This window comes from Sorex fumeus, unplaced genomic scaffold (genome assembly GCF_029834395.1).
Source record: "Sorex fumeus unplaced genomic scaffold, SorFum_2.1 ptg000142l, whole genome shotgun sequence".
Classification (NCBI taxonomy): Eukaryota; Metazoa; Chordata; class Mammalia; order Eulipotyphla; family Soricidae; genus Sorex; species Sorex fumeus.
Window position 1 is genome coordinate 135,668 of NW_026606199.1, and position 24,833 is coordinate 160,500.

General features: G+C 62.5%; 1 protein-coding gene across 1 annotated transcript in view; it reads left to right on the plus strand.

Moving 5' to 3' along the window:
- LHPP (phospholysine phosphohistidine inorganic pyrophosphate phosphatase) overlaps nt 1–24,833 on the plus strand; it is a 28,057-nt gene that overhangs the window by 264 nt on the left and 2,960 nt on the right. Inside the window, exons 2-6 of the mRNA XM_056106689.1 lie at nt 7,724–7,911; nt 10,319–10,472; nt 14,810–14,873; nt 15,305–15,397; nt 19,818–19,909. Coding sequence (XP_055962664.1) covers nt 7,724–7,911; nt 10,319–10,472; nt 14,810–14,873; nt 15,305–15,397; nt 19,818–19,909 — 591 coding nt within the window. The remainder of the gene's footprint in view (nt 1–7,723; nt 7,912–10,318; nt 10,473–14,809; nt 14,874–15,304; nt 15,398–19,817; nt 19,910–24,833) is intronic.

A 24,833-nucleotide genomic window follows, 5' to 3' on the forward strand; every position in this document is an offset into this window, starting at 1 on the left:
CCACGCCCCTCCACGGAGGCCACGCCCCCGCCTGGTTACGGAGAATCAGCTCCGTGCAGACCCCGGACCTGGACGCAGCCTCAGCAGCCGTGAGCTGCGCTGTCAGGCGCGGAGGTGACTCTGCCCGGGTGGCAGCTGAGCACTCCGAGCTGAGATGTGCTGTAAGACAGTGAGAGCATCTCAGCTCATTCCATTACTCTCTCTTTTGGTTTTTTTTTCATCTTTTTGGGTCACACCAGAGATGCTCAGGGGTCCTTCCTGGCTCACGCACTCAGGAATTACCCCTGGCGGTGCTCGGGGGACCCTATGGGACGCTGGGGGATCGAACCCGGGTCGGCTGTGTGCAAGGCAAATGCCCTCCCCGCTGGACTATTGCTCCAGCCTCGACATCATTTTTTTAAAAATTTTTTTCTTTTTGGGTCACACCCGGCGATGCACAGGGGTTACTCCTGGCTCATGCACTCAGGAATTACCCCTGGCGGTGCTCGGGGGACCCTATGCGACGCTGGGGGATCGAACCCGGATTGGCTGCATGCAAGGCAAACGCCCTCCCCGCTGGACTATCGCTCCAGCCCCTGCATCATTTTCTTGAGCAAATAATAATTTGAAGGTTGCATGAAGCGAATTCCACGTTTCGGTCTTTGTTAACACGCCAGCTTGCCGTCGTGCCCTCTGCAGCCCCCACTCTTCCACACGAGCCGCCGAGATGGTATAGATGTGAGGGTGTTTACCTTGCAGGTGCCTAGCCCGGGTTTGATCCCTGGCGCCCTCTGTGGTGTCCCAGGTCCCCTCCAGGAGTCATTCTGGAAGCAGAACCAGGAGTACTGCCAGGTGTGGCCCCCAAACAAAACCACAGCAAAACCCCAGAAACTGTACCTGACATCCGTGACCGGCCCCGGGTCGCCTGGCAGGGCTGGCACTTCCCCCCCTCGTCTGGGACCAGGGGTCTGTGGCTGGCAGCCCTGAGCCCAGGGTCCGTGCTGGGATGGTGGTTGGCCGGGCCAGGAACACTGGACGTGGATGGGGTCTGTGGTCTGCACAGGGGAGCACAAGCCACATATGCTTTGGTCTCCTGGACTCTAGCTGGGGGTTTAGGGGGCCTAACTCCCCCTGTGACTCAGTTTCCAGGCACCGTCGTGACCCTCTGGGTACTGCAGAGTTACCCCTCCTGGAGAGCACTGTAACACTGTCCTCCCGTTGTTCATCGATTTGCTCAAGCGGGCCCAGTATTGTCTCCATTGTGAGACTTGTTGTGACTGTGTTTGGCATATCGAATACGTCACGGGGAGTTTGCCAGGCTCTGCCGTGCGGGCGAGATACTCTCGGTAGCTTGCCGGGCTCTCCGAGAGGGGCGGAGGAATCGAACCCAGGTCGGCCAGGTAGGCCACATGCAAGATAAACGCCCTATCCTCTGTGCTGTTGCTCCAGCCCCGCTGGGGAGCAGATCTGTCAAAGCAGGCTGTGCTGGGCAGGAAGGCCCATGAGAGGGCACGTCCGGGCTCCCCAGGAGGACTCAGCTCAGGGTCCTCCTTTGTCTGCTTTGGTGCCTGGTGGGCCCTGAGCTGATGACTCTGTCATGGGGGTGGCCTGAGGCCATGGAGCTGTGTTTGGGGGTAAAACAGGCCCAGAATGGGGGGCAGGAGGTCAGAGCCTTGGGGCTGGCACCGCAGACAGGTCCCTGGTGGAGGGGAGGTAACACAGGTGAGCAAACCCCTCATGCCAGGTCGGCCTTAGAATTGTCCAGAAAATGGTTCTGAGAGTCAGGAGCCGTAGCCCAGCGGGGAGGGCATTTGCTTTGCACGTGGCCGACCCAGGTCCGATCTCCGGGATCCCACATGGTCCCCCCAAGCACCGCCAGGAGTAATTCCTGAGTGCAGAGCCAGGAGGAACCCCTGAGCACTGCTGGGTGTGACCCCCAAAACAAACAAACAAACAAACAAACTAGGGGCTGGAGTGATAGCACAGCTGGGAGGGCGTTTGCCTTGCACGCAGCTGACCCGGGTTCGATTCCCAGCATCCCATATGGTCCCCTGAGCATTGCCAGGAATAATTCCTGAGTGCAGAGCCAGGAGGAACCACTGTGCCTTGTCGGGTGTGACCCCCCCCAAAAAAACCCAAGAAAACAGAGCTGAGAGCTGGTGGGAGTGGGGAACGGGACCATCAGGGTGGGGACCAATATCTCTGGGGGTGCGGGGTGAGCCCTGAGGGGGGCCTGGTCTCTGCTGGAGGTGGGGTCCCCCAGAGATAAAGCCCTGGGGAGGGTGCTTGTCTGGCACGTGGCTGATCTGGGTTTGATCCCCGGCACCCACGGAGTCCCAGAACCTCACCAGAGTGGAAGTAAGGCCCAATACTGCTGGGCATGGCCTCCCTCTAAAAAATAAAAAAATAGATCTGCCACAACCTTCTGAAACAGGCCTGAGACACACACACACACACACACACACACATACACACACACACAGACTCACACACACACAGATATACACACACAGAGACTCACACACACACAGAGATGCACACACACAGAGACTCACACACACACAGACACACATACACAGATGCACACACACACAGACTCACACACTCACAGACACACACACTCATGCACCACACACACACATGCACACACAGGCTCACGGAGACACGGGGACACACAATCTCACAGGCACAGACACACATACAGATACACAATCACCACAGACACCACAAGCACACACTCAGGCATAGCACAGACTCACATGCAGAGGCACACAGTCACACACAGACGCACTTGCATACCAAGACGCACAGTCCCACTCACAGACACACGGGCACTGAGACCATCACACACACACACACACACACACACACACACACACACAGCCACAGCCACACAGCCACAATCACACACTCTGCCCCGGGGGATGCGGCAGGAGGCTGGACAATCTGAATATCCCCTGGGCCCTGCGCCACAGGACCATGTGGAAGGCCGAGCCGGGCTGGTCCTAGTGCCGGAGTGGACAGACGCAGAGAGGCTGGCCCTGGGTTACAGAGTGGACAGGCACTGAGCGGGCACTGTGGCCGGGGCGGGGCCTGAGGCCCGGGGAGGGGGTGGAAATTGCTTTATGGGGCCGCCTGCCGGGGCCCCCCTCCTTCCTTCCTTCCTCCTGTCCTTCCAGCTTCCTTCCCAGATGGGCTCCGTGGCCCCAGGATGCAGTAAAAGTCGCCTTTCACATGCGGATGTCCCTGGCTGGCCTTTGTGCTGGGCCTCCTCTGAATGGCCCCCGGGAGCTCAGCTGTCCTGGTGCCCATAAAGGGCCATGGGGTCCTGATGACCCTGGCCACACCCCCGGGGGGCCTGGGTCAGAGTGGCCCCGGCTCGCAGCCCAGCCCAACCCTGGAGGCCACGTGGACCCTCTGCAGACCCCTCCCACTCACGCTCCCCCGCTGGACGGCCAGCTCCCAAGATGTCCCGCCTGCCACTGGACAGCCCCCCAGGGCTCCCCACCTGCCATCTGTCATTGGACGGTCACTAGGGGCCCCCACCTGTCAGCGGATGGTCCCTGGGGGCCCCCACCTGTCACTGGACAGTCCCAGCCAGTGAGATCTCTTAAGAGTTTTGACTCCGGCTGAGGCGTGCTGAACCAGACAGGCCTCTAAGGAAGCTCAGGGCAGTGGGCGGCACCACCGGGTGCCCCCTCCACCCAGTGTGCCCCCTCGCGCCCCCTCACCCCTGCGCGCCCTCTCGCGCCCGCTCCGTGACTCCTTCCTCTCCCATGACCTGTCCCCCCACTGCGCTTTTTTTAAGTCTCTGTAGCTGATTTCTAGATTTTCCTACCAAAGGCCCCTTAATCATTGTGGGGGTCCCTGGGGGGCCCTGAGGAAAGGGCCCGCAGTGGCCATGCCGCACCCCTAAGCCCTGGGGGTCATCCTGGCCTTCTCCTGCCCCCGGGGTCAGTGCTCGCGGACTCCCTTCAGACAAGAGGCGCCCCTCACCCTGCTCCTCTCCGGGACCCCCCAGAGCATGTGGGCCGTGGCAGGGGTGGGAGCCCAGGTCATCGCCCAGAGTGCCCCCTGGGTGCCACTGCAGCCATGCAGGGAGTTGGGCGGTGCCCAGGCTGTCCCAGGGCCTGTCCTGGGCTACTGCCTCCTCCTTCCCATCACACGTGGCTTCTGGGGGGTGGCGAGGAGGGTCTTGCTGACACACATCCCACGGGTGTAGCCCCACTGCCGTGGCCCTGCGCACTGCCGTAGGGGCCCTGAACCCCGCCTCTGCCTGTGACCCACCCACAAACTGCCTGACGTCCAGACTGGAGGTGGCGGGCGGGGGCATGGTTGGTAAACCGAGTCAGTGGGCAGGTGGGCCAGGCAGGTGCTGCCCAAGCTTCGCTGCTGGGGGTCCCAGCGGGGCGGTGCTGGAGGAGGGAGGACTCACTGCAGGCCGGCACGGAGCAGCCTCCAGGCTGGGCCGTCCAGGGGAAGGAGGATGCCCGGGGGTCTCCCTGGAGGAGGGGACGTAGGCACTGAGAGCGCCTGGGCCTGCCTAGAGGTGGGGCCAGGTGGGGAGAAGAGGGAGCCCCGGGGTGGGGAGGGACTTGGTTCCCTGCACAGGGAGCCGGGAGGGCGGCCGGCGACAGGCTGGCCAAGGTCACCCAGGATGTCCAGCGCCGTCCCTGCCCGCCCGCCCGCCTCCCGGCCCTGAGGAGAGGGGGCCCATTATTTTCGGGTGAGCGCCCCTGGCAGCTGCCGACAGCCAGCAGATGTGTGAGGTCCGAAGTGATTTGCAAGTGACGGTCCACACGCCACGGCGTCCCCGTCACTCAGAGCTGGCCGGCCGCTCTGTCCTCGGGGTGAAGGTCAGTTCAGAGACCTGGCGGGCCGCAGGAAGTGGGGTCCCCCGGGAGGGGGTACAGGAAGTGGTACCCCAGTGCGTTGGCTTTAGGAACTGGGTTTGTCAGGCCAGAGCCCTGCTCTGGTTTTGGGGTACTCAGGGACAGGCCGATACATCCTGCTTGGGCCTCCCTGGGCAGGAACCCCTGGACTTGCCCCCAGACACCTCCTGTGACCCAGCGGGCTTAAGGTTTCCCGGCACTCGGAATTCCGGCGTCTGGGCCGCGGCGGCAGCTCTGGAGACCCCCCAACGGTGGCCCGGGTAGGGCAGCGGGGGCGGGAGGAAGGGGGCGTCTCCGGGTCGTGCCCCCACCCCTCCACTGAGACCTCGCAGCTGGGCCTCCAGGTGGCCGCTGGTCACTGTGTCCTCACAGGGCAGGACTGTTGTCCCTTCGTGGGCCGGCACTGTCCTCAGGCCTCTCCTGAGACCCACTGAATGGCCAGCGCCTTCTTAGACCACCTCAGGCGGGGAGACTGAGCTGAGCAAGGCCCGGGTTCGAGTCCCGGCACCACACGTGGACCTCCGAACCCCCTCCAAGAGCCACCCCTGAGCACAGAGCCGGAAGTCAGCCCTGAGCACTGCTGGGTCCGTCCCCCAGGCCTGGCCACTTAGGCCCCATCTCTAGTTTGTCCACCTTGGGCTTAAACAGAGCGTAGGGGACAGGCCAGAGGGTGGCCCAGAGAGCCGGGCTGTCCACCCTGCGTGTGGGAGACCCGGGTTCAGGCCCCAGAATTGCCTGGTCAGCCACAACCAGGGGCGCGTCCCCCCGCCAAAGAAGGACGTGGGTGTCCAGTTCAGCCCCGAGGAGCACGTCCGGCCCCTCAGCCCTGGGGCCTCCCTCTCTCACTCTGTGTCCCCGAGTGCAGGTGCCCCCCCATACCCCTGTGCCCCCCCGCCCACACACACACACACACACACACACACAGACGCTGGCCTTGGTCAGTGTGGCCATCTCTGCCTGCAGGATGGCTTTATTTTGGCTTTTTGGGTCACACCTGCGATGCACAGGGGTTACTCCTGGCTCGTGCACTCAGGAATTACCCCTGGCAGTGCTCGGGGGACCATATGGGATGCTGGGAATCGAACCTGCGTCAGCCGCGTGCAAGGCAAACGCCCTCCCCGCTGTGCTATCGCTCCAGCCCCATCTGCCTGCATCTCTGGGTACATCTCTGGCTACGGCCCACGAGCTGTGGGACCGTGGGATGGCAGTCGGCAGTCTCTGCTTCCTCGAGCCCCCCTCCCCCTCTCCAGAAAGGCCCCCTGGTTCTTTCCCTTTTTGTTTTTGGGGACTCCTCCCCCCGGCCCGTGATGCTCAGGGCTTCCTCCTGGCTCTACACTCTGGAACCACTCCTGGCGGTGCTCGGGGGACCCTACGGGGTGCCCCGGGCCAGGCAGGGCCAGCGCTCTCCCTGCTGTGCTCCTGCCCGGCCCCAGCACCCTGGTTCCTGTCTCAGGAGCTCGCAGGGGTGAAGCAGGGAGAGACGCCATGCCCCCCTCTACCCGCGCAGGGCAGAGAGATGAGGCCGCCGTGAGGCCACATGGCCGTCTCCATCACGGCTCCGGCTGCCTTGGTTCCCATCAGGAGCAGGGGAAGGGAGGCAGGTGGGGGGGTGTGGCTCTGGGTGGCAGCACCGGCCTTGCCCGAAAGGTGGGGGTTAGATCCCAGGGGCCGCCCCGCCCTTAAAGTGCTCAGCCAGGACTCTCTGTCTCCAGTGCTCGGTCAGAACCGTGGTGACGTTTCTAAGCGTTTTGGGGGCGTAGACAGACAACGGCTCCCCCCACACCCCACCCCCAGCCCAGCGGCCCTCCTGCTCTCCGGCGTCACATCCAGCCAGGGCTCTGTCAGGAGTCCGTCGTCCCCCCGACGGTTCACGGCACAGATGGGCGGCCCGTGTCCCCGCGCTGGGCTTGCTCGCTGTTCTGCGAAGGTCACATCATCATCCATTAGCGGTAATTAGTCCCCTGCGCCCACCCCTTCTTCACGCAGCTGCCCCATTAACTCGGGTCTGACTCACACCTTCCCGGGCCAGCCCGCGCCCCCCCTCCACGGAGAACAGGGGGTGTCATTAGTTACGACGTATTAACTGCCTAATTTCACAACGCAGAGGCTGTCTTTATGAAGGGCAATTAACCACTGAGCGTAATTGATAATTCATGGGCCCCTGATCGGGAAAGACAAATACTACGGAGGGGCTGGCTCCCCCTGCGGGGGGGACCCCCCCAAACCTCCTCTCGGGGCAACCAGCCTGCCAGGGGAGATGTTTGTTTCCCCGGAGTCCTGGCTCTCTGCTGGCCCCCCTTGGGACACCCTCGTGGGGGAGCAAGGACCCTCCGACCTGTTGTCGTTGGGGGGTCCGCGGTGTGGGAGTCTGGGGGTACGGAGGGAGACCCTGCAGACCCCCTTCCTGACCTCACAGGGCCCCGACAGATACAGGAAGCTCACCTATAAGTGGGGGATGGTTTGCACCCTGCAGAGGTGGGAGAAGAAGGGAGAGGCGGGCGGGCGGGGTGCTGTCCCCTGGCCGTGAGGGGCTCCCCGGTTCCCGGGTGCCTTGGGGGGCAGCAAGGCGGCAGAGGAAGGGATCGCATGGCGCCACGCCGAGAGGAGCACAATGACGTGTGTGTCCGTCGGGGCTGTGTCAGCCGATCCTGCCCGTGGCTGATGGACTGACTCCCGGCTGGTTGTGGGGCGTCCTGGGAGCAGAGGTCGCTCGGGCATCCGGGCCGGGGCCTCGGACTCAGTGAAACCGGGCTGGGGGCTGCACTGTGCCCGGCTGCGGGTGCTGTCGGGCGGGTGGGCAGGAGGGCGTGGGCCCAGCGTGGCTGGCGCTCAGGGCCCGGCCTCTCCCGCAGGCTGAAGCAGTCGGGACTGAGGGTTCGATTCTGCACCAACGAGTCGCAGAAGACGCGGGAGACCCTGGTGCGGCACCTGCGGGCCCTCGGCTTCGACGTCAGCGAGGAGGAGGTGACCGCGCCCGCCCCGGCCGCCCGCCAGCTCCTGCAGGAGCGCGGCCTGCGCCCACACCTGCTCGTCCACGATGGTGAGCGGCCCTGTCCGGGAGGGGGGCAGGGCCGGGCGGGGCTTCTGCAGGGGCCAGGTTGCTGCTGTGGCTCCCGGGGGACACGGCCATGCCTGCCCCACACCCGGGGGCCCCAGTCAGGTCCAGAGGACTCTGTGTGTGTGTGTGTGTGTGTGTGTGCGTATGTGTGTGTGCATGTGATATTGAGTGCTGCAGGAATATCATGTCCTGCGTGTGCATGTGTGTGTGTGTGTGCGCTCATGCATGAGTGTGTGTCTGTTACTGAGCGCTGCAGGATTCTGATGTCCTGTGTGTGTATGTGTATGTGTGTGTATGTGCGTGTGTATACATGCTCACGTGTGTGTGTGCACGTGATACTGAGTGCTGCAGGAATACCATGTCCTGTGTGTGTGTACATCTGTGTGTGTGTGTACGTCATACTGAGTACTGCAGGAATATCATATCCTGCCTGTGTGTGTGCACGTGCATGTGTATGTAGGTGTGTGTGTGTGTGTGCACGCATGATATTGAGTGCTGCAGGTTTCTGATGTCCTGTGTGTGCGTGTGTATGTGTGCATGTGCGTGTGTGTGCGTGCTCACGTGTGTGTGCATGTGTTACTGAGTGCTGCAGGAATACCATGTCCTGCGTGTACGTGTGTGTGTGCATGTGTGTGTGTGTGATACTGAGTGCTGCAGGATTCTGATGTCCTGTGTGTGTGCGCATGTGTGTGTGTATGTGTGCAGGAATATCATATCCTGCCTGTGCGTGTGCATGTGTATGTGGGTGTGTGGGTGTGTATGTATGTGATACTGAGTGCTGCAGGAATATCATGTCCTCTGTGTGTGTGTGTGTGTGTGTGTGTGTGTGCACGCATGATACTGAGTGCTGCAGGATTCTGATGTCCTGCGTATGCATGTGTGTGTGTTTGTGTGTGTGTGTGTGTGTGTGTGAGAGAGAGAGAGACAGAGAGAGAGAGAGAGACTCAGCGCTGCGGGATTCTGGAGTCCTGCGTGTGGAGCTCTGTCCTTGCGTGCGTGTGCATCTGTCGGTGCGCGTGTGTGATAGCGAAGACCGCAGGTTCCTCGCGCCCAGCACGCTGCGCCTGACCTCCATCAGCGCAGGCCACTGAGACCCGCTTACGTCCTGGGACTCGTCTGGGTGCCAGACGCCCCTGTGACCCCGCGCTCCCCGCGTTCTGGAAGGCGCCTTCTGCATCCTAAAGAGGGGCGGCTCCTGCCTCCCTGTCCCTCCAGGCTTTCGCCTCCCAGCCCCCGCCACGGGGTCTGTCTTCCCGCCCACCCCTGCGGCCGGCTGGAGGGTCGGAGGGCGGCGGGGAGGGCCCTGGCACCCGGCCCACCTAGATTTGATCCCATTTGGAGCCCGAGCACTGCCGGGACGGGTCCCTGAGCACAGCTGGGGATGACCCCAGATGGAATGAGGGGGTGGGGTGGAGAGAGGGTGGGAGGGAGCTCGCGTGCTCCCTGGGGCCTGGCCGGGCCTCAGGCTTCCCCACACACGCAGGCATCTGTGTGCACACGTGTGCATTTGGCATGTGTGTGTGCACGCGTGTGCATTGTGATTGTGCACATAAGTGTGCGTATGTGTGTGCCTGTGTCCTTAGAATGCATGCAGGTGTGTGTGTGTGCTCTGTGTGTGTGCATGCAGGTCTATGTGTGTGTCCTGTGTGTGTGTGTGCTAGTGGAGTGTATGTGTTCAGGTGCACGCAGGCGTGTGTGTGTGTGTGCATATGCGTGCGTGTACATGTGCCTGCATGCATGCGTGCTGTTGACCTGTCCCAGGGGGTTGGCTGACCTGTATCCGGTTCCTGCAGTTCAGGGCCAGCAGGGACCCCCGTTGGCAGCCTGCACCTGCAGACAGGTGTCACCTCTTGGGTGCAGCGTTGGGGGCTCCCCACCCGAGGCGTTGAGCTAAGGGACCTCCTGGGCTCTGGTGCTGCAGGCTGCTGTTTTGGGGGGCATCTCTTGTCTCTTCCCAAGTTCTCTCAGGGGCACCTTGAGCTCCAGCTGGGAAATGCTGAGAGACTGGTGGGGTACCTTGAGGGCAGGGCACAGGCCTGGCATGCGTGGGCCCCCAGCCCCGGCAGGCGCGGCCCCCATGAAAATGGCCCCAGCCGGGCTGGAGAGATAGCACAGAGGGTAGGGCATTTGCCTTGCACGTGGCCAACCTGGGTTCGATCCCCGGCATCCCATAGGGTCCCCCAAGCACCGCCAGGAATAATTCCTGAGTGCAGAGCCAGGAGTAACCCCTGAGCATTGCTGGGTGTGACCCAAAAAGCAAAAAAAAAAAAAAAAAAAGGTCCCAGCCACCCCGTCGTCTCTCCTGACCAGCGGACTGGTCGGAGGCGGGGTCCTGGTCCTGGGAGGGTTTGGGGGGGCAGCCTGGGACTCCCCTGCCCCTCTCCTGCAGGCATCCGCTCCGAGTTTGACGGGATCGACATGTCCAACCCCAACTGCGTGGTGCTTGGGGACGCGGGGGACGATTTCTCCTACCGCAACATGAACGCGGCCTTCCAGGTGCTCATGGGGCTGCGGGAGCCCCTTCTCATCTCGCTGGGGACCGGGTGAGTGGGGACAGGTGAGGGGGGGTGGGGTGAGCGGGGATGGGGTGAGGGGGGATGGGGTGAGCAGGGATAGGGGGGAGATAGGACAGGGTGACATGGGACGGGTCGGGGGAGCAGGGGAACACGGGCACATAAGAGTCACAGTGCAGCCCACTTCGGAGCTTTATGGAAAGCCAGGTATGAGCCGGTCGTGACGGGGCGACTGAAACCTCATGGGAAGGGGGGGCGTTACCGGCTCGTCCTTCACGCCCTACCGAGGTCCCGAGTTGCCCCCCCCACGAGTGGCTCTCTGGCACGGTCATGGCTCTAGGGTCACAGAAACCAGTCTTATAATTATCTGGCTCTCGGCAGAAATACTTCCAGGCTTAATAAGTAAAATATCAGAAATCCAAAATCGCGCGGCCGGCATCATTTGATTCTTGTAACCAGCTGTAGAAAACAAAATATTTCACAATGCCTTTACAGCAATGTCTGATTTGGGGGGGCGTAAACTCTAAATAATAATGGTGCATCTTTTGTCGGAACAGTGACTCTAATCAAAGTAGATAGAGTGTTAACTAGAATTCATCTGCCTCACAGGCATTGGGAGGGTTGGGAGGGGGGGTTCATTGGGGTTCTTCGTGGTGAAAAATAAGTATTGGTGAAGGGAAATGTGTTTGATAACTGCATGACCGAGACTTAAACCTGAAAGCTTTATAACTTTTCCCACAGTGATTCAGTAAATTAAAAAAAAAAAAAAGTCACAGTGCAGGGGCTGGAGGGCGTTTGCCTTGTACATGGCCAACCCGGGTTTGATTCCCAGCATCCCATATGGTCCCCAGAGCACCGCCGGCAGTAACTCCCGAGTGCAGAGCCAGGAAGAAGCCCTGAGCATCGCTGGATGTGATCCGAAATGGAAAAAAAAAAAAAAAAAGAGTCATGGTGTGTTGGGGGCCAGAGAGACGGCATAGCCCGTAGGGCGCTCGCCTCACATGTGGCCAGGTTCGATTCCCAGGATCCCGTAAGGTTCCTGCGTGCAGCGCCAGGAGAGAGCCCCGCGCATCTCTGGGTGTGGTCCCCCCAAGAGAGGTTCCCTGCCTTTCCACCGCCTGCAGTCCAGGTGCCAGCTGGCCTCTGCGTCACCCTCTGCCCAGTGGGCCTCACTGCCCCCACCAGTAGCTGCCTCCTTCCTTGTTTCTTTTTGTTTCCTGGGGGACACACCCCACAGTGCTCAGGGCTCACTCCGGGAGGGCACCGGGGACCCTCAGCAGTGCCGGGAAATCCCTGGCTGCATGTAGGGTAAGTTTCTTACCCACTGTATTATCTCTCCTGCCCCTACCTCCTTTTTAAAAAATAAAAAAAATATTTTTTTTGCTTATTTGGGTCACACCCAGCGATGCACAGGGGTTACTCCTGACTCTGCACTCAGGAATTACTCCTGGCGGTGCTCAGGGGACCATATGGGATGCTGGGAATCGAACCCGGGTCGGCCGCTTGCAAAGCAAACTCCCTACCCGCTGTGCTATCACTCCAGCTCCTAAAATATTTTGTAAAGAACCATGCTTTACAGAGTTACTAAGAGTTGAGTTCTAGACATAATATTCTAGCACAAATCCCCCACCAGGGTTAGCCCTACCTCCTGATTCTGGTTTTGGAGCCCGTCCCAGAGGTGCTCAGTAAGTGCTCTTTTTTTTTCTCCTTTTTGGGGTCACACCCGGCGATGCTCAGGGGTTACTTCTGACTCATGCACTCAGGAATAACTCCTGGCGGTGCTTGGGGGACCATGTGGGATGCTGGGAATTGAACCCAGGTTGGCAGCATGCAAGGTAAACGCCGTACCCGCTGTGCTATCACTCCAGACCCTAGCAAGTGCTCTTGATTCTGTGCTCAGGGGTTATTCCTGGCGGGGCTCCAGGGCCCATATGCCATGCCGGGGACTCGGCTGCATACAAGGCAAGCATTGGGCCCTGCACTGTCTCTTCTGCCCAAGTCTCTGTCCTAACCCATTTCTGTGCAAACTCTCTTTTGGGGGATACGGGGTTTCCTGCTCATCACTGCTGGCCTGTTGCTAAGACCGCTCTGGTCTGACTCTGGGCTCTTGTTGGCCCTTTGGGCCATGACACCAGCCCCACATTTTCTCTCCCTTGAAAACTCTCATTATTCCAGATCCCGGTCCATGGTTCAGAAAGATTTGTTGGTGAGAAAGAAGAAGTGGCCCCACTTAGCCTTTTTTTTTTTTTTTTTTTTTTTTTTTTTTGCTTTTTGGATCACACCCGGCGATGCACAGGGATTACTCCTGGCCCTGCACTCAGGAATTACTCCTAGTGATGCTTGGGGGACTATATGGGATGCAGGGAATCGAACCTGGATCAGCCACGTGCAAGGCAAACACCCTCCCCGTTGTGATATCACTCCAGCCCCCCCACTTAGCCTTTAGTTCTGCTTCCTGCGTCCTGGTGAGAGGAGGTGTGTGTGTGGGGGGGGGGGGGCCCTGGCTTGGGCCAGTTTGGGGCACCCAGAGAGGGGAACCAGCTGCTTCTGGCTCCGGGTTCTGACGCAGGGGACCTGGGTCTCGTGCGTGTGGGGGGGCAGCAGGCCGGGTCTGCTGGGCGCCGCGTCCTCGCGGGGATGGGCTGATTTACATTTGGCATCTGCTGGGACCCGGAGTGGGAATTGCCTTTGTAATTTCTTCTGTCATGCGGCTGTCAGAAAATTAAGCTGTTTATGCGGCAGCCTCGGGAAGGTTAATGGCTCTGTGGGAAAGGGCAAGTGGTCATTTGGAAGGAGGCCGGGCGGAATTACCGGAAGGGGCCGGAGAAGGAGGCAGAAAATCTCTCTGACTGCATCTCCTGGTCCCCTCTGCCGGCTCCCTCTGACGAGCGAGAGAGATGCGACCCCCCCAACCGCCCCCCCCCCGGGCTGACCGGGTCTTCCTGGGAACTCCCGGTCCGCTGATGACGCTCTCGGCAAACAGCTGACCGCTGCGTGCCTTCTCGCTTTCCTGAGGGAGAAACGGAGTAAAGGGGGTGGGGGGGTATTGCTCCAGGCAGAGTCACCCTTTTCCCGGGACCCCCAGGGAACGGGCAGGAGCCCGGGAGAGAAAGCAGCGGCCAGGCCCCTTCCCGTGCGCGCGCGTCTGTCCTGGCCGGACACCCCAGTCCGGGCAGCGCTGAGTCGGGGACACCCGGGCGGCACTGCCCCGGGCATTGGGCGGTTTGCTTTCTGCAATGCGCGGGGCTGACTCCTGGCTCTGTGCTCGGGATCATTCCTGGAGGTGCTCCGGGGACCCCGAGGGGTGGCAGGGCTGGAACCTGGGTCGCAGCCGTTTTCCCTGTGACCTGTCCCCTCCCCATGAGAGGCCCCCCAGCACCCACCACAGCTTGGTACCCCTCATTCCCCTCTGATGGGAAGCAGGAGCTGCTGGCCTGAACTTGTTCCCCCGACCTTTCGCGGGGCGCCCTCCCCTGCAGCTCCCGTGGTGCAGTTCCTTCTCGGGGGTCCCCCCGGCCCCCATTCCCGTTTGCCCCCCTCAGGTGGGGCGCAGAGCCTGGGCTGTCCCTGCCTCCCACGCCATCTGCTCTCGGGGACTCTGCGCACTCCTGCTCCCCTTAGCCCGAGTCGGGGGTGCCCAGTCCTGCAGAGGGGAGTGGGCAGTAACCCCCGAGCATGCATGTCTCCCCCGCCCACGCCCCCCTCCCCCGCAGTCACCGCTCCCGTGTCCTTGACACTTGACTTGGTGAGGGATTCTCCCCTCACCTCGTCCCCCGATCGACTCTAGAGCAAGTGCTAAGGACCCAGGGCTGCGGGCTGCTTGGGTATGCAGGCATCAGGATGGATGTGGGAGGGATGCAGGGAGGGATGCAGGCAGGGATACAGGCAGGGATGCAGGCAGGGATGCAGGGAGGGATGCAGGGAGGGATGCAGGCAGGGATGCAGGGAGGGATGCAGGGAGGGATGCAGGCAGGGATACAGGCAGGGATACAGGCAGGGATGCAGGGAGGGATGCAGGCAGGGATGCAGGGAGGGATGCAGGGAGGGATGCAGGGATAGATACAGGCAGGGATGCAGGGAGGGATGCAGGCAGGGATGCAGGGAGGGATGCAGGGAGGGATGCAGGCAGGGATGCAGGGAGGGATGCAGGGATAGATACAGGCAGGGATGCAGGGAGGGATGCAGGGAGGGATGCGGGATGGGCACTGGGATGGATTTGACCCAGGGTCCCCGTCTGTCGTGGCAGCAGGGTGGGGTCTATCGTAGCCCAATCCCGTGGCCTGGTGGCCAGACTTGGCTCCCGGCCGGCAGGGCCACTCCTGGGCTGCCCAGCCCCTGCCCAGCTCACTGCCCGCCTCCTCTTCCAGCCGCTACTACAAGGAGACGTCGGGCCTGATGCTGGACGTGGGGGCCTACATGAGGGCACTCGAGGTACCGTCGGGCCCCCCCCCCACACACACACCCCGAAGCCGCAGGTCTTGGGGGAGGGGCAAACGTGTGTGCCACCTCCTGCCCCCCACACCCACCCTGGGCCTGGCCCCCGCCTCTCTGACCACTTCTGTCTGCTGACCCGCCAGCCGCACCAGGCCTCCCGGCACCCCCAGACTCTCTGGGGTGGGGTGGGGACCCCCAGGTTCTCACCCCTCTCCCTAGTGAGGCGGAGGACCAGCAGGCGCCGTCTTGCCTCCGGGAATGCCCCTGACAGTTGGGGGTTGCAAGAGGCACCGTGGAGGAGCCCGAGTGTGTCCCGGGTGGCCCCTGGGCAGGTCACAATGGCGTTTGTATCTGACATCCCTGGTCCAGCTGTCCATGCGGGGTCAGGGCCTCCCGGCGGGCAGCCCACGCCTGTCTCCTCTCTGCAGTACGCCTGTGGCATCGATGCCCACGTGGTGGGGAAGCCGTCGCCCGAGTTCTTCCAGCTGGCCCTGCGAGAACTGGGTGTTGGGGCCCACCAGGTAAGCAGGCTGGGGGTTGCCGGGAGGGGGGGGCCCTGGAGCCTGGGTGGGGCGGGATGGACCCCACGGCTGGGGGTCAGGGGGGGTTCTCTGCTCCATTTAGAATAATCCGGATGTGCGTGCTTCAGGGCAGCGCCCTTGGCGAAACCATAAGTGGACAGTCTGTGGATTAAGAATTGAGAAGCTCTTCCTGGGTCGGTGGGGACGGTACCTGCCTCACACAGAGCCACCTGGCTGTCCCCCCTGGGCACCGCCAGAAGAGACCCCTGACCACAGGGCCCTGGCACAGTCGGGCGTGCCTCCCCCAGTAAGTCACAAAACATCGCATTTTCCCAGGGGCTCCTCAGTGCTGGGCCTGGGTGGCCGGCAGTGCTTGGGGACCTCCCTTCCAGCCGCCTCCCAGCCCCCAATTCAAAAGACCTTTTTATTATGGAATGTTCCAAGGATCCGGGCAGGTGGAGAACATGACACAGTGATCCCCGGGGGCCTCGCGGGGCTGCAGGGGGTCGCCGGCTGCTCCCCCCTTCGAACTCTTCTAGTACCATGTGGGGGTCCGACTCCTCCACTCGGCTCTGGGGTTCGCTGGGCGCCCTCCATTAGAGGTGGTGCTGGGGGAGGGCAGTGGGGCCTTCGGACAGGCAAGGGACCCCTGTGACAGGGACAGGAGCAAGTGGTCAGCGCTCCAGTACCTGGTAGTCAGTGGTCAGTACCTGGGATAGGAACTGGGTGCTGAGGGGCCGGAGCAGTGGCACAGCGGGGAGGGTGCTAGCCTCATGTGCTCTGACCCAGGTTGGATCCCCGGCACCCCAGAGGGGCCCCGAGCCTGCCAGGAGCAACCCCTGAGCACCGAGCCAGGAGTGAGCCCTGAGCACTGTAGGGTGTGGTCTCAAAAACAAAAACAAACTGGGGCTGGAGCAATAGCACAGTGGGGAAGGCGTTTGCCCTGCATGCGGCCGACCTGGGTTCGATTCCCAGCATCCCATAGTGTCCCCTGAGCACCGCCAGGAGTAACTCCTGAGTGCAAGTGCAGAGCCAGGAGTAACCCCTGTGCATTGCCGGGTGTGACCCAAAAAGCAAAAAAACAAAAAACAAACAAAAAGAGATCAGATCAGGAGGGGCCGAGGCCTGTGCTTAGAGTGGACGGGCGTGGACGGGCATGGACGGGTGTGAATGGGCGTCCTCAGCGGGGTCACCAGGCTCTGCTGCCCAGGGCAGGATTCTGGCTTCAGGGTCGTGCCCAGTCTGGAACCCTCGGGTGGGGGAGAGTGTCCATGCAGAGGCTGTTGGGGGGCCCTCGCTTCTCTCTGACTGGCGGCCCGTCCCCAGCTGAGTTCGCATCCAGGCCCCTGAATGAAGCTGCCCTGGGCTCCTGCCGCCCCCTGGAAAGATTCTTTTTCTTTTCTTTTCTTTTCTTTCTTTTCTTTTTCTTTCCTTTTTTCTTTTTCTTTTTTTTTTTTTCTCCTTTTGGGTCACACCAGCGATGCTCAGGGGTTCCTCCTGCTACATCAGGAATCACTCCTGGCGGTGCTCGGGCCACACATCGGATGCCGAGGATTGAACTCAGGTCAAGGCAAACGCCCTCCCTGCTGTCCTCTCGCTCCGGCCCCGCTGGGAAGATTCCTGCAGGAAACGCTCAGCTCTTCCTTTTCCCAAACATTTTCTCCTTAGAGCTGTTTCCATTTTTTAAAAGTTTACTTGGTTTTTAATTTATTTATTTATTTATTTTTTGCTTTTGGGTCACACCTGGCAATGCTCAGGGGTGTCTCCTGGCTCTGCACTCAGGAATGACTCCTGGCAGTGCTCAGGGGACCATATGGGATATGGGATGCTGGGAATCGAACTTGGGTCGACCGCATGCAAGGCAAACACCCTCCCCGCTGTGTGATCGCTCCAACCCCCTTGGTTTTTAATTTGGGGGCCACACCTGACAGCACCCGGGGGGCTTCATGACGCAGCCACTGACTCTGTGCTCAGGAGTGCTCCCCTGCAGGCAGTTGCGGGACTCATACCCACAGCCAGAGCCTGCAGGCTGCTCCTGGGGTCAGAATACCGACCTAGGGGCCGGAGGAGCGATAGCATAGTGGGGCGGGCGTTTGCTTTGCACTCTGCTGACCTGGGTTCGATTCCCAGCACCCCACATGGTCCCCCAAGCGCCGCCAAGAGTAATTCCTGAGTGCAGAGCCAGGAGGAACCCCTGAGCATCGCTGGGTGTGACCCAAAACAAACAAAGCAAAAAAGAATACAGACCTGCACCCTCTGCCCCGACCCCTCCGCAGCTGCCGGTGAGAGGGAGAGTGAGTCTGAGTTCCCAGAACCCCCGAGACTCTGGGCACCCCGGGAAAGCATGCCTGCACCTCGGCCGTGCTCCCCGCACCCTGAGCACTGTGGGTGTGGGGCTCCGCTGAGCCGGGGCTCGCTGGCCCGCACCCAGACCGGCTCTCAGGGCTGCTGCTCTGCCCTGGCGCTCGGCAGCCCGCCTCACCCGGGCCGCTCGGGGACGGGGGGCCCAGGCTGACAGGTGGGGCTCTTCATTTCCCCCGACGGCACCCTCTTGACCTCTATCTTCTTGCCAATGATTTTTTAAATCCTAAACGATTCGGCAATAATTGCTCCTCCTTGCCTGGTTATTGCCCTTCACCGGCAGTAAATGCGCGCGCTCCCCTGGGGCCCGCGGCCACTCGGTATGCGGTATGCGGAGCGACCGCCGCCAGACGGCCTCGCCGCCCCCCACGCGCCGGGCGCACCGGCCCTTCATGCAGAACCACAGCTGCTGTCCTTCCCCGGCCTGGGGCGTGGGCTGCCCGGCCCCGTCCCGCCGCGACCCTGCTCCCCAGCGGGGTGGGGGTGATGCACGTACAGGCCTGTGCGCACACAACACACACAGACATAGGCCTGTGCACACACGCGTACACAACAGTGCACACACAAAACACATGCACACATCCGTGTGCACACAGAACACACAAGCAGCACACCTGTGCACACAACACATGTACACATATACATGCAAAAACCTGTGCACACACAAAATACACCTGCAGTGTGCACACACACACCTATGCACACACAAACACCTGTGCGCACACAAAACACATGCACACATCCGTGTGCACACAAAACACAAAAAGAGCATATCTGTGCACACAACCCACGTACACATATACACGCAAAAACCTGTGTACACACAAAATACACCTGCGCGTGTGCACACACATACCTATGCACACACAAACACCTGTGCACACACAAAACACGTGCACACATCCGTGTGCACACTGAACACACAAACCACACCTGTGCACACAACCCACATATACACGCGAAAACCTGTGTACACACAAAATACACCTGCGCGTGTGCACACACATACCTATGCACACACAAACACCTGTGCACACACAAAACACATGCACACATCCGTGTGCACACTGAACACACAAACCACACCTGTGCACACAACCCACATATACACGCGAAAACCTGTGTACACACAAAATACACCTGCGCGTGTGCACACATACACACCTGTGCACACACAAAGTGTGCGCACACCTGCACACACACACATACACACCTGTGTGCACACACATATACACACACATACACCTGTGTGCGCGCGATTTTTTTTCCTCTGGGGCTTGGAATCCCCGTGATGTCATGGGGATCGGGGGATCCGTTTGATGTCCAAGAAACTGGTGCCCACGGACGGGGTCTGGGTTGGAACCCGGGAACGTTCTGAAGCTGATGGCTTCAGGGTCACTGGGCTGGCAACAAAGTAGCATGTTGGGGCTCATGGCCGACACCCACCACGGGCCCATGGGCGTTTGCCACCTCAGGGGCGCCCGGCAGCTTGCTGGACACAAGGATGCAGCCTCGGGGCCGGAGGGTCAGTGCATGACCGACATGCTCTCGCTGTCCAGTCCACCCACCTTGGGAGGACCCCTCATGCCTCGGATGCCAGCTGCAAACTCACCTCCTTCGCATCCCCAGTGAGCACCCAAGCGTGAGCACCCACCCAGGCAATGCTCAGGGCTCGTTCCTGGCTCTGCACTCGGGGATCACTCCTGGTGGGCTCAGGGGACCCTGTGTGGTGCCAGGGACGGAACCCGGGTGGGCCGCATGCCGGGCCAGTGCCTTCCCCGCTGTGCTCTCGGCGCCTTTCAGGTTCTTCCTGACCAGAACCGCCCCCTGCGGTCTCCACTGCCCACACGCTGTTTTATTTTTAACTCTGTTTTGGTTTGGGGGTCACGCCTGGCTCTGCGCTTAGGGGATCACTTCCCTGCGGGCTCAGGGGACCCTGTGGGATGCCGGGGGTCGAACCCGGGTCCGCTGTGTGCCGGGCCAGCGCCCTCCGCACTGTGCCGGCGCTCCAGCCCATCATGCCTTTATTACTCACGGGTGCCCCCGTCGCTCTTGCCAGGCCGTCATGATCGGGGACGACATCGTGGGTGACGTGGGCGGGGCCCAGCGCTGCGGCATGCGGGCCCTGCAGGTGCGCACGGGCAAGTTCAGGTGAGCCGGGGGGCGGGGCTGGGGCAGCCTGGAGGCGGGTCCTGGGTGCCCCCACGAGGACTGGGTCCTGGGGTGGGGGGGCAGGCACCTGCTGTTCTGCCAGAGCACTGGCCGGTCTGGGGAGGTGCCGGGCCTGTGGGCGTGCTGGCACGGGTGCTCTTAGCCATGGGGACAGTCACCTCGGGACCCTCCGGCCGCACCGTCTGCGTCATCCCCAGCTGCCGTGCTCTGTGCTGGCAGGCCTGGCTGGAGTGCGGCTGGGGTTCAGCACTGCCTGCTGAGCCATCCGCCCCGACCTGACCCACCTCTCCTGACTGGGACTTGGGGTCGGAGGTCTGGGTGTGGGTGGGGGCGAGCAGGAAGTGGCTGCGTCATGAAGCCCCCCCCAGTGCTCCGGAGACCCCCGGGCTTGCTCCCTGGCTCCCAGCGGGGGAGATGCCCCCCAGGCTCTGTTCTCCACACGGGGTGGCTGGCCAGATCCTCGTCTTCCCCCGTGCCCTGAGCATGCGGGCAGGGGCCTGACCCGGGCCTTGGTGCGGTGTCCCAGAGGTGACGTCCTCGGTGGCACCTGCTTTTGAGGGCCCAGGATGGGGGGACCCCGAGGGGTCTGGCCGGTGCTGCTGCTGGACTGTCTCTGCTGGGCCCTCCAGGCGCCCCCGGGGCTGGCCAGTGCCCTGTGACAGGCGGGTCTGGGCATCTGCGTTGCCCGAGCACGCGGGTCGCGTTGGCGGCCCCCTCCCCTTTGTCGCAGGCCCAGGCAGAGTCCACACAGCACCCGGCGGCACCCAGGTGTTTGCCCTCCTTGGCTGCGGGTGGGGAGGACGCAGAAGTCCTCTTCGAGGCATGCGTGGGAGAACCACCCCGCTGCCCGGTGGAGGTCACGGCGGGTGCTGCCGGGGTCATGGAGGTCACAGCTGAGCTCGGATGCCCGAGCTCGGGAACACCAGACCCCACCCTTGGTGCCCTGTGCTCTGGGGGTGCCCTCCTCCCAGAATGTTCTAGCAGGTCCCTCTGTTGGCCGTGGGGCCTGCACTGCCCTGTGCTCCCTGCAGATGGCACCCTCTGCGCACCGCCTGACTCGGGGCCTGGCAGGAGTGGGGCATGTCCAACCAGGGGTGGGGGGGGGCCGGGGGTCTGGGGCTGGCCCTGTCGGCCCGGGCCTTTGTCGGTGGCCCAGTCTGGCTTTAGCTGAGTTCTGGGCAGAGAAGGGGGTGGAACTGGGGGGAGGCCTGGAAAGGGAGGAGGCCGGGGGTCCCGAGGCACCTCAGGGTGGCCCCAGGCTCGTTTCTGGGCTGGAGATAGGCCCGGCAGGGGGCCTGGCACCACCACATGAGTCCCGGCCGTTGGTTGAGGGTCCTGAGGGCCGGTGTGGCCTCAGATGCACCCCACTGCACCCGTCTCCACCCGCTGGTGGACTGTGTCTCAGCCCCTGCCCGCTGACTGCAGCCCCCCACCTGTGTCCCCAACTTTTCTGCCGCCCATGGGCTCTGCACCAGGCTCCTGCAGCCTGGCTGGGGGCAAACCCCCCGGGCGTGCCCTGAGGGGCAGAGGGAGCGGGGCCTGGGGCCATGTGAGCAGGCCCTACCCTGCCCTGCCCTGTCCTGCCCGAGGGCCTCCAGGCCTTCCCCCCCCCCAGCCTTCAGAACCCCAAGACCCCGCGGTGGCTGGCTGGCTGGCAGCCTGCAGCTTGGGTGCCGCGGGCTGCTTTGGACGCCCTACGCTGGGGGTTTAATTGGGGCATAATTGGAATCCATATGCCTGTCCGGGTAATTACAATTAGAAACCTAATAGAATCCATAGATCAATGGGCCCGGAGCTAATTAAGGCGCTGTAATGGCACTGGCAGGAAACCTCGCAGCTACCATGTCCCCCCCAAGCAGCCCGCCCTGTGGGTCTCCCCGTGGCTCCAGTGGACGCCTGCAGGGGAGGGAGCCCTGGGGGACAGCAGAGAGGGGTCTGCTGCCCTCACTCGGGGACGGAGGGTCCCTCTGGGGTTTCCTCACCTCACCGCCTGGCCACCAGGGACCAGCCTCACTGCCCAGGAGTCCTCGGGCTCCCGGACCCCTCGGCCGTGGGGCTGGGTGGGCTGCCCCCTGCAGGACTCGGGGAGGCCCCTCCAGGCTGGTGCTCGGGGCCACTGTCCCGTACGGCCCCCAGACCTGCCCCCCTCTAGGGTGCTCCCCTTAGAACCCAAGGTGCTCCCCCCGGCTGGCTGCTCCCCCTTTTCTGCTCCCCTGACATCCGTGAGACTCAGCGTGAGGGAGGAGGGGAGGGCAGGGCCCACCCGCTGGGTGCCCGACACCACCAGTGCAGAGGGCAGGTGGCGAGTGTGAGTCTGTCCTTCCCCGCCTGGGTGGGCCGGACAGTGGGTCACAGCACCCAGCAGGCGGGGCAGGGGGCCTTGGGCGGGGGCGGGGGGTACCCGCAGGCCGGGAGGGACCGTCGGGGTCCTGCCCCGGGAGCCCAGGCTGAGGTGCTGAGTCGGGGCCCGTTTTGGGGTTCCCTGGCAGAGGCTGGCGCTCGGCGGGTCAGGCTCCCTGGGTCTTCCCACGCGTGGAAGGAGGGTGAAAGCTGCCACCCGAGGGCCCCGGGGGGCCCCTTCCCTGCAGGGGTAGCTGCGGGGCTGCTGCCCACTCTCCGCTGGGCGCAGGACCCTGCACAGCCTCTTGTCGGCCTGCCCCTCCGGACCCTGTCCCCAGCGGCCATTCAGGGAGGATGCTTCACCCGGTAGCCTCCTGGGTGCCACGTGTGGTTAGTATATGAATTATACCACCGTGGCTGCATGTCGGTATGTGTGTATGTGTGTGTGTGTGTGTGTTCATGCGTCCATGTGTATGTGTCTGTGTGTTTGTGTTTGTGTGTGTTCATGTGTCCATTGTGTGTGCTTGGGTGTGTCTGTGTTTGTGTGTGTGTCTGTGTGTGTGTTCATACGTCCATGTGTATGTGTCTGTGTGTTTGTTTTTGTGTGTGTTCATGTGTCTGTCTGTGTGTGTTCATGTGTCCGTGTGTGCATGTGTCTGTGTTTTCATGTGTGTGTGCTTGCATGTGTCTATTTGTGTCTGTGTGTGTGCTTGTGTGGGTCTGTGTGTGTGTTCATGTGTCCGTGTGTGTGCTTGTGTGTGTCTTTGTGTGTGTCCGCGTGTGTTCATGTGTTCGTGTGTGCATGTGTCTATGTTTCTGTGTGTGTGCTTGTGTGTGTCTATTTGTGTCTGTGTGTGTGCTTGTGTGGGTCTGTTTGTGTGTGTGTCTGTGTGTTTGTGTTTGTGTGTGTGTGCTTGTGTGTCCGTGTGTCTGTGTGTGTGTGTGTGTGTGTCACCCTGGGCGTCGAACCCGCCACGGTGCAGGAGCAGCTCTGCTGGGCGATGTCCCTGCCTCTTCGTTTTCCTGCTGATTCACGCGTGGGCCTGCCCGGGCCCCGTGCTCCGGCCAGCCCTGCCCCAAGCTCTCACGCGTGTTGCTGACGTGGTTACAGCTCTCGGTCCCTCAGCCAAGAGGGAACCAGGCCATCCCCGGCTGGTCTGCTCACTACTGCTCTGTCCAGCCCAGGCACCCCAGACCCAGCGCGGCAGTGGTCACTTGGGAACGAGGAAGACGGACCGCACAGGGAGACTCCGGGCGAGGCCATTTGCCGGCCCGATGTCCCGCTGTGCCATCTCGGGTGTGTGCGGTGTGGTCACAGGTGCCACACAAGGTGGGCAGTGCTCGCCTGACACAGCCAGGCTGGTCTGGCGTCCGGCACCCCATCCGTGCCGAGACCCGCCGGAGTGACCCCTGGGCACAGCCCCATAACCACAGCGTACGCGTCCGTGGCTGGGGGCTCAGCTGGCTGGGGGCTTCCCTTCCCGCATCTGAGGCCCCTGCCCACCGTGTGTGGCCTGACCCCAGGCCCAGCTTGTCTGCCGGGCACCCGGGGCTGAGGCCCTCTCGCGCCTGGACAGCTGGACAGCCGTGTCGCGTCTGGAGCCACTCACAGCTGCTGGGCCACCTGGGCCATGAACCGGACACCCCAGCTGCCCTCCTGGGGGCCGGGGTGGGGGGGGGGGGATTCAGGGACACGGTTGGAATCTGCCCGACGGCTGGATGCAGCTGGAAGGATGCCCCAGGGGCCCCGGAGGGCGCGGCCTCTGCATCTGCCCATGGGCGGACAGGGCCTGCAGTGTGGTGTGTGTGTGTGTGTGTGTGTGTGTGTGTGTGTGTGCGCGCGCGCGCTCAGCCCTGCAGGGCCTGATTCCAGCAAGGCGGGCCGTGAGGGTGGGGTCCGGCCCGTGCAGGGCCCCTGCCCTCAGAGGCACCCTGCTTCCACATGGCGCGTGTGGAAGCCCCCCGCTCCCAGTGCTCGCCCTGCCCCCTCTGAGCTGGGGGTGGTCCCACGCTCTCCAGGGAAGTGTGCCCCTGGCCTGAAGAGGCCCCTGGGGCCTGGGCCGTGTCTCCCCTCGTGACCAGCAGGTGGCGCTCTCTGCAGCGTCTGTGGAGGCCAGGGTCAGGGGCCCGGCTGAGACAGGCCCTGTCCCCCACCCGTAAGCCCAGGCCATGGCCATGGCAGCCCCCTGGGCCCCCAGCTCTGCCCAGTCCTGGTGAGGGTGCCCCACGCAGCACCCCAGTGCAGTGTCCCCCCCATGCCTTTGGGGTCCTCAGCAGAGTGGACAGCCCTGAACCCTCCCCTGGGGCAGGAAGCCAAGGTTTGTGGTCACCTCGGCCCCAGGCCTATTCTCAGAGCTCCGGCCCCCGGGGGTCTCCTGCTCGGGACTGAGACGGTGTCCCTGGGACGCGGGAACCCCAGGGTCCCAGGGGGCCTGCCCCCACGTCTCCCCTGTGCGCCCACAGGCCCATCCATTCAGGCCAGGGTGGGCAGCGCCAGGCCACCCAGAGATTGTCTGTGGGAAGCAGCCTCACCCCTTCTGGGCTTGTGCGTGGCGGGAACTGG